Below are 9,651 nucleotides of genomic sequence, written 5' to 3' on the forward strand. Positions count from 1 at the left end.
ATTTTCCTTTATAGAGCAAAATTTTATTGTGTGAAATTCACTGATAAGGAACTGAGAAATATAAAAGCCACATAATTCTAGATCTAATTTGCCCCCATTTCCAAAATATATTTCTTGGTATTCTTAGTTTTATTTTAGGTAAATTGCTTGCTTTATTACTTGGCTTTGTGAAGCCTTTGAGTAGGTGGTAGATTATTTTCAGAGATTGTGTTGGTTTGGGATGGTTGTATCGTTGCAGAAGGCATCTAGTAGCATTTACAAAAGAAGCCTGGGGACAGAGCTCACCGGCAAAGCTCTAGTAGTTCCTGGTTGTCTGAAGGTTCCCCCTCCTTTGATATACCCCTGTCGATGAGTAATGGCAGGCAGGGTTTTGCTGCCCCTATATAGACAGATATGCTCTGTAGGAGAAAATGGCTCTCAAAATAGGATTCCCAGACCAGTGGCACCAACATCACCTGGGAACTTGCTAGGTGATTCAAGAGCCCCATCCCAAACCTACTGAATCAGATACTGTGGGGCGGGGCTAACAGGCCGAATTTAATAAGCCCTCCAGGTGATGTCAGTGCTGTTCAAATTTTAAAACCCCTGCTGTAGAGTCAACATAAAGTTGACTCTGTTTTCACAGAACTAATTTGAGATCTTCTGGAGTTTTTAAGTCTTGGTAGGGTTAAAGGTAAAAATTAGGCCCGAAGTAGCTTATGTTCTCTTAGGAACTCCTAGGTTTGCCTTCACTGCTTCGCTTAGCTGATGGAAATTTAATAAACCTTTTTTGTTTAGAACTGTTTGGACCTTCTTTGTATTCCTAGGAAAAAAGGCTTCTTTTAACGTTCTATTCTTAGGATGAGAAGTTTTATTATAGAAAGACAAGAAATGTGTTAAGAGACTTAAAAACAATAAATATTATTTTCAAGTAACATTAAAAGAGGCAGTGAAATGACTTTAGCGACATAAAACTATCAATGAAGATTTTTTTTTTCATCAATGAAGATTCTTGAAGCCCATCCCTGCTACAAGCACAGACTTAGCAAATCACTTACCTCAATTAGAAGTCTGGAAGCGTGTGACTGTGAAGTGACACGTTTATGCTGCATCCCGAGTGGCATAATTAAAAGCGCTAACTAACAGTTTCATTCTGCAGGTCCAATCTGACTGTAAGGTGTGATGTTTACATAGAGACTCCTGAGAAGGGAGGCGTGTTCATTGCCGGAAGAGTAAATAAAGGTGGTATCTTGATTAGAAGTGCCAGAGGAGTTTTCTTCTGGATTTTTGCAAATGGAACCTACAGAGTTACAGGTGATCTAGGTAAGTGACTTCTTCTGGAGCACATGACTTACTAGGAAATAAGCTACAGGGAGCTTGTTACTCACTGAGTAATGAGAGAGCTTTTCCTCAAAGTGCTTGGACATGTAACTGAAGAGATGTAACACATGTAAACAAATACCAAATGATTCAAAATTAGAGTTGATTAGAAAGGCAGCTGTGTTACAGGAAATTGTGCAGAGCTTCTTCAGGCAGAACTGAGTTAGGCTGTCAGGGTAGAATTTGCATAGATTAGGGTCAGGTAGACATTTTAGGGAGACCCTGTAAGTAAAAGCAAGATTCCAAGAAGGTGCCAGTGTGCTTATGGAAATACAAGGAGAGGGATTGGCCTGCTTAAAATGGAGAAATCGTACTTCCCACTTTATTTAATAATTTGAAAACAGCTTGACCTTTTTAATTCATCTTAAGCAACTCTTGTTTTATGCAGAATAGTATTTTATCCAGGATCAGTGCTTAGAATATGTCTTTGTTGGATTCTGTCTCATTCCCTTTGGTATCAGTACACCCCCTGCCCCACCCCATTGAAACAGACTGTCTTGATGCTGCGTCTTCCTAACTCCCTGTCTCTTGACTTCCCCTTGCATTAGTAAAAAAAATCTTTCCTCCTCATTTGCTATTCTCTGCCTCTTCCTAAGGATGAAAGGGCTCCACAAGTGAAAAGGAGTGGGTTGTATAGACACTAGAGTAGGACTGAAAAATCATAGCATGACCCATCTAGAACATTCCTCCCAGGTTGTCGAGTCCAAAGCAGATTAATTGATTTGCCCAAAGTCTAAAAATGAGTTAGTAGCAAAACTAGAACTAACCATTCACATCCAGCTTTTTAATCCCCACTGTTCTTGTGTTTTAAACTGCCCACTCAACATCCCATTCTGGTTTCTCCCAGGCATTCAAATATAATATAATCCCAAAATTAACTCATTATTTTCTCTAATTCTCAGTTCATGCTGTGCTGTTCCCATGAAACCAGTTATACCAGGTGGAAATCTTATGGTGACCTTTGACCACTACTCATTTTCTTTTTTTATAGCCAATCCAATTGAGTATAAATCTGTACCTGAAGTTAACACATTATACTGTGTTTTTAAAGTTTATTTCACTGGTTCTCCTGTGAGCACACATATGACCCCGTAGGATCCCAGTACATGCTTCTGGAATGCATGCCTGAATGAAGGATGTTTTGTTTTAAATCATTGGTAGATCTGGAAATGTAGATTTTTATTAAGGCTCACTCTATATACAAATGCTGCCTGGGAACCCTAACTGAGCTATGTGATTCTGTGATTTAGATCTTAAAAATATATCAATTAATATAATCTTTTTGTGTTGCAGCTGGATGGGTCATATATGCTTTAGGACATGTTGACGTTACAGCAAAAAAATGGTATACGCTCACGTTAATTATTAAGGTAAGTACTGCTGATCAGAACGCCTGGAGGTAAAATACTCTTTTTTTGTGTCTTTCTAGCATTTTCTGTTATCAAATGAGAGGAGAAAAGTGTGATAAATACAGTAATGGAAAAAGGCAGAGAATCTGCTAGGATACCAACAAACCAGCAGACCCTAGGGTGGTAGTGTGTGTCAGGATGAACCTGCATGAGAACCACCAGCTATTGAGTTTAATCACTCTGCAATTTTTTAAAGGTCTGGTTTTGTTTCTTAAACTCAGGAGCCCTTGGTAGATAGTCAATAACTGAATTATTTTTTCTAAGTTGGCTGAACCAAGATTATAAATTGGAGCCTATAAATTTATTTTTGATGGTTGAGGATAATTTGGTTTTCAGTGATAAGTACAATTTTTTAAGAAGTTGGTTTCCATGAATACTTTTTTCAGAGAAGATACTAGATCAATCATAGGATTGTGGCTTCTAAAAATATTTGTCAAAATCACTGGGTGATCATGAGTTATGGGTGGACATGCATCCAAGGGGTACTGTGTAGAAACTTCTGTGTAGTATACTGCCACTGCCCGACAGTGTGGTTCTGCTGTAAGTTGGTTTTGGTCATGACAGCAATTAAATATGGAATTCAGAGTACTTTTTCAAATTGTTCTCATTTCTTACCCAACCACCCAAAATGACAATACACATTTTTCAGGCACTAACAATACATTTTGAGCATCTGGTTTGGGTGTGGCATTGTTTATTTCATTCTGCTATACTCGATGGGTGGAGCTTTGTTCTCAGTTCTTCCCTTTCATGGTGAATGGGGACGATCTGGGCTGGCTTTACTTGCAGGTGGAGAGGAGAGTCTTTTACGTGTGCCTCTCAGGGTGCACATGTGCTGGGATTTGATTAGGCTGATATTTAGAAATGGAATTGCATTTTAAATTTTGACAGATACTGCCCTATTGCTAGCCAAGCTGTGTCTGTTTTTATAGCAGTTATAATTGTATTTGATATTACCTATTTGTAAGGGTTATTTTTCAAGCTAATTGGCATGATTTATATTTCCTTGATAATTAGGGAGCTTGCATCCCCTATTTTGTTTATAGGCTTTTTGTATTTTTCTCTCTTCTCTGAAGTTACCCATTCACATTCTTTCCTCATTTTCTGATTTCGTTTTCTTTTTCTGATGGCTTCATATGAATTTATTATATATTCTGAGTACTGTCAGGTATGTCACAAATATTTTCTTCTGTCTTGTGTATTTTAATTTTACTTATGGTATGTTCCATGAAGAGAAGTTTTAAATTTTGGTTCTGTCAAACATTTCACTTTTTTTTCATTGCTTTTATGTTTTATTTAGGAAGACCTTCACCTTTCTCAAGAGTAGGAACATTTTTTTCTCTAAAGTTTAGGATTTTTTTATGCTGAAGTCTTTTTTTTTTTAAGATTTTATTTATTTTGGAGTGGGGGCAGAGGAGCAGAGGCAGAGGGAGAAAGAGAATCCCAAGCAGACTCCCTGCTGAGCATGGAGCCCCACGTGGGGCTCAATCCCAAGACCCTGAGATCATGACCTGAGCCAAAACCAAGAGTCAGATGCTTAACTGACTGAGCCACCCCGGCACCCTCATTTTGAAGTCTTTACTACATCTGGAATTTACTTGTGAATCATAAGGGGGAAAAGCCCAGTATAATTCTTTAAACAAATGAATAGCCATCGTCACTTATCACACAAGACTGTCCTTTTGCGAATGATTTAAAGTCCTCCTTTTTGAGGTAACAAATCATCACATGCACATAGGCTTATTTCTCAATTTTGTTCTTTATATTGCTTTTGTCTTTATTTTCTAGCATCACACTTTAAAGTGTGTTAACTTTCCAAAATATTTAATTACATAGTTTACCCTCTTCCTTCAGGTTCTTTCCTGACCACCTTGTATCAAACCATCTCCCTTAGTGTCCCTCCTCCCTCAGTGAATGAAGTGAGCGCTCTTAGCAGCAGCACGTTTGAACCAGACAGAGCTGCATGTGTACTGCCTTGATGGCACCTGCTGACTCCCTGCAAGTTATTCACCTCTTTGAGCTTCTGTTTCTTTGTCTGTAAAAGGGAGATACCTTCTAGAAGGTAGCTTTAGGGTTAAATGGTTTTTATTCTTTCATCCAGTGCATTTCTATTAAGCACCTTTCATGTGTACTTTCCTCGGTGCTGGGGATACGGCAGTGGAACAAGACACATGAGCCTGTATTCTTCTAGGACACGGGTTGGCAAAGTCTTCCTGTAAAGGGCTGGATAATAAATATTTTAGGCCTTGTGAGCCAGCTGGTCTGTGGCACTTTACTCACCTCTGCTTGCATAGTGAGAAAGCAGCCATGGTCAGTAGGTAAATGAATGCGTGGTGCTGTGATTCCAGTAACATTTTAGTTATAAAAATAGGTGGCTGGCCTGTGGGCCATAGTTGGCTGCCTCCTATTTTAAGACCATAAGAAAACCCCAAATCAATCAGTCAGTCAAATTGTGAAGAAAAAATGGGACAGTGAGATAAAGTAGCTCCCCTGTCTGGATTCTCTCAATAGAGAGACCCAACAAGAGCCTTGGACTTAGTGCTCTGTGAGCTGAGACCTGGCCGGTGGGAAGAGCACTGTGAGCCCTGGACGCTGCTGGTGGCTGGCCTTGTGTGAGGGGCAGCCCGGAGGACAGAGGGCCGGCGTGGGGAGGGGACAAGTTTAGACTGTGTGCCCAGGTGCTGGCTCCGTGTTCATATTCACTGTTGGCTCCGCAGGGGGAGGTGAGCACTTGGGGTGCCGCAGAGAGCTATGCACGTTGGTGGCAGCAGGAATGTGGCTGTTCCTGGATATGGAGTTGGACAACTCAGAATCACACTCTAGCTCTGGCTGGTGAATCTGTGATTGTGACTTTTAGTGTCACGTCTCAGGGCCTCCCTTCTGGAAGCTGAAAGAATGAAGTTAAGGCCCATAGCATTATAATTCTGTGACTTAAAAACAAATTTTATTTTGGTCCTTAGTCTAGTGCTTTGGATCTTTAGCCCTTCACCCCTTGATACTAGCTACTTTTAAATGTTTAGCTGCAGTTGATATGCTGTGAATATATGCTCATAAATGTGCTATAATAACGATAGCAAGAGCCAGTGTTCATTATCTGCTGTGTGCTGGGCACTTGGCTCTGTGGGAATGACAGCTGTCTGAGGAAATTATTTTTATCTTTCTCTTTCAGTGCCCAGTAAGTCATTTCTATGGATGTTTCCCTTCTTACCCCCACCCCCCTGGCCTGCCCATTACAATTACCAGTTTAGCTGATGGCCACTGTTTTTCTGAAGGGTGGGCTCTTCATATGACTTTGAAGTGATACTCTGTACACGGGCACAAAAAGGACTTAAATGGATGCTTTGGCTCCAGTAGTCACGCCTGAAGAGCTGGTGGCTGTTAGCCACACTGCACGTGCACACAAGTACTTGTAAATCACCACTGTTTGTTTATTTTCGTGAGCTTTTGTCTAAAACCTTGTAATGTGGGAACCCTGGGTGGCGCAGCGGTTTAGCGCCTGCCTTTGGCCCAGGGCGCGATCCTGGAGACCCGGGATCGAATCCCACATCGGGCTCCCGGTGCATGGAGCCTGCTTCTCCCTCTGCCTGTGTCTCTGCCTCTCTCTCTCTCTCTCTGTGTGTGACTATCATAAATAAATACAAAAATTAAAAAAAAAATAAAACCTTGTAATGTTAAGTAAGGAAAGCTTTATAGTATTTTTTTGGGGATCCAAGGAAATACTAAGGTATCCCTTGCACCTTGGAAACTATGTAGGATGAGTAGATAAGAATTTCCTCTGAGAGAATCTTTCCTATGTTTCAAACTTTCACTCAGCCTTGTGCAGTTGTGTTTGACCGTGGCTTAAGTGAGATGGACGTTTGCTCCTCTGAGTAGACTTGCCGCACGTATTAAGAAACAGGCCCCCAAGGACCATTTTCATACATCTTCAAAGGGTGCGTTTGTCTTTCCTCCAGGGCCGGCTGTCCTCTGGCATGCTGAACGGCAAGACTGTCTGGAAGAACATCCCTGTGAGTTTCCCGAAGAACGGCTGGGCCGCCATTGGAACTCACTCCTTTGAATTTGCACAGTTTGACAACTTTCATGTGGAAGCCACGAGATAATATTCACAGAGTACCCTAGAACCACTCTTTGGATTTTCTTTCTTTCTTTTTGGTTTTGATTCAGAGCCAATTCTTTTGATGGATCAATGTGTGAGCCTCTTGGAGGCCAACAATAGTGAAGAGTAAATGGGGAGAGAACTATATCTTTGTTTGATCTTCTGGAAGATATTCTTAGAAGTAATGCCCAGGGGAACCAGATGGATCTTAAAGATTAACCTGATATGTCCTCTAGAATTCAAGCTGTGCAGTGGTCCTATTGTTAGAGGAGTGGTTTGGGTGGTTCCCACCTCGAACCCTTGGCATTCATGCTGAGATGGCTCTCTTCCTCGTACGTGCAAGGGATCGTGCTGACGGCAGGAACTTGATCATCACAGGAACGGACTGTGTGTCTGAGTGAGCAGATGGCCTCATCCCGAGGTAATGCCACACTATAGGAAGCTGAAGAACACTGGAAGTGCTGCTTTTTGAAAACCACTTAAACACAATAATCTTACACTCTAGAGAGTATTTTTTCTTTTCCTTTATATAATGATGCTTTTAAATTATAAATATGAGTGGATGATTTAGAAAATGCCTCATTAATAAACTACCTCTCAAGCTATTTCTGCAGTAATAAATATGAGCAGATTAATTTGGTTATCTGCAATTTTTAATTCTTTTAGATCCAACCTTTAGTCTTGTAACCCTTAAAACTCTGTGAACATTTTCCCAGGTGGCTGGAAGGAGGAAGAAAATCCCATGTAGCCAGCGCTGTACGTGGGTCTTAAAATGAAGCTATAAGCTGTTTTCTTGTCTCATTTTGTTGTGCCTTTTGCAGCCTGTCTTCTTGAATGCCACTGGTAACAGACTACAGCTAACAAATTCTTTAATCTTTGTGCTCAGAAGATCAGGAACACTTAGGTTCTGCTAGCTCATAGAATTGGATCATTCTGTAATAATCTCTGATTAGATGCATTTATTTCATGAAAGTTTATACTTAAGTGTGGGGAGCATATATCTCACGCAGTATGATTTATATCTAAGCATTAGTGGACCTCCTAGAAACAACTCAGTTGTTCATGTTGATACAGTAAATTCTGGAATTCTCTCTAAGGAAAGTTCAAAACTTCACTGCACTAATTCTATAATTTTGAAATTTGTAATTATTTAACATAGACTAAACTGACATGAAGTTTTATATTTCTACTAAATTCGAGAAACAAACTATTAGAATATATCAGACTATAGAAAAAAATTTTAAATTAAATCCAAGTCTAAGTGATTTCCACTTAAGGTCTCTACAGATTTTTTTAAGTTAACTTTATTGTATAATTTACATACAATAAAACGTTCCCATTTAAAGTATGCAATTCAGTGAGTCTTGATGAGTAGATACACCCACAAAACCAACACTCCAACCAAGATATAGAACATTTCCATATGCCCTAGAAAGTTCTTATGTGTACCTGTGCAGTTATATCTCTCACCTGCCCCCATCTCAGGCAACCATCTATTGGATTTCTGTTGCTGCCGATAAGTTTTCTTTGTTCTAAAACATTATAAAAGTGGCATCCTACACTATGTACTCTTTTGTGAATGGTTTCTTTCATTCAGCATAATGCTTTTGAGATTTGTCTATGTTGCTATGTAATGTATATTAATGATTTACTTCTTATTTCAAAGAATATTCCATTGTATGGTTATACCACAATTTGTTGTCCTTCTCCCTAACTTTTTGGAATCACAAATAAACCTGTTATGAACATTTGTGTACAAGTCTTTGTGTGGCCATATGTTATCATTTCTTTTTTTTTTTTTAAGATTTATTTATTTTAGAGAGAGAGAAAATCAGGAGAGCAGAGGGAAAGGGAGAGAGAGAGAGAATCTCAAGCAGATTCCCTGCTGAGCACAAAGCTTGACTTTGGGCTCGATCTCATAGCTCCAAGGTCATGACCTGAACCAAAAGCAAGAGTTATACACTTAACCAACTGCACCACCCAGGTGCCCCTGTTTTCATTTCTTAATGCCAAAGAGTGAAACTGCTGGATCTTCAGGGAAGTGTATGAATAACTTTACAAGAAAGTGCCAAACTGGTTTCCAAATCCGTTGTATGATCTTGTACCCCCATCAGTGGTGTTTGAGAGTCCCAGTTGTTCTACATTCTCGTCAATGCTTCATATTGTTATTCTTTCTGATTTTAAGTGTGTGGGTGTGTTAGTAGGTGCATGAGATGTTGAGAATCTTTTTCCAGACCTAATCATTGCTCATATTTTCTCTTGTAAAATGTTCACATCCTTTGCTCACTTAAAATATTGGGTTTTGTGTCTTACTACTGAGTTGTAAGGGCTCTGTACATATTTCAGATGCAATTTTTTTTTAAAAAAATTATTTATTTGAAAGAGAGGGAACAGATGAATGAGGTGAGGAGGTGCCGAGGGAGAGGGAGAGGAAAAGGCAGAGAATCCCAAGGATACTGAGCATGGAGTCCCTCAAAAAGGGTGTGAACCATTTGGCATTACTTTTTGGATATGCTGAGAGGTAAGGGTTGAGGCTCTTTTTTTTCCCTAAATACATAGGAAATATAAATATATATATATATATTTGCATATATATGTATATATATATACATTTTGAATATCCTTTGTTGAAAAGACCATCCTTTGTCAAAAAATCAATTGACTATGTATGTGTACATCCAGAAATAAACACTGTATTCTGTTCTATGGATTTATATGTCTATCCTTAAGCAAATACCACACTGTCTTTATTTCCGTAGCCTTATAGTCAATGTTGAGCTCAGTTTA

General features: G+C 39.5%; 1 protein-coding gene across 2 annotated transcripts in view; it reads left to right on the forward strand.

Moving 5' to 3' along the window:
* The window catches only part of GALC (galactosylceramidase), a 57,279-nt gene extending 48,662 nt beyond the window's left edge, over positions 1–8,617 (forward strand). For both annotated transcript variants that reach the window (XM_055304036.1, XM_055304037.1), the window contains 3 exons: positions 1,139–1,302; positions 2,653–2,729; positions 6,722–8,617. In XM_055304036.1, coding sequence (XP_055160011.1) covers positions 1,139–1,302; positions 2,653–2,729; positions 6,722–6,868 — 388 coding nt within the window. In that variant the 3' untranslated portion in view covers positions 6,869–8,617. The remainder of the gene's footprint in view (positions 1–1,138; positions 1,303–2,652; positions 2,730–6,721) is intronic.
* The last annotated feature ends 1,034 nt before the right edge of the window (positions 8,618–9,651 follow it).

The sequence above is a fragment of the Nyctereutes procyonoides genome, unplaced genomic scaffold (genome assembly GCF_905146905.1).
Source record: "Nyctereutes procyonoides isolate TBG_1078 unplaced genomic scaffold, NYPRO_anot_genome, whole genome shotgun sequence".
Lineage (NCBI taxonomy): Eukaryota > Metazoa > Chordata > Mammalia > Carnivora > Canidae > Nyctereutes > Nyctereutes procyonoides.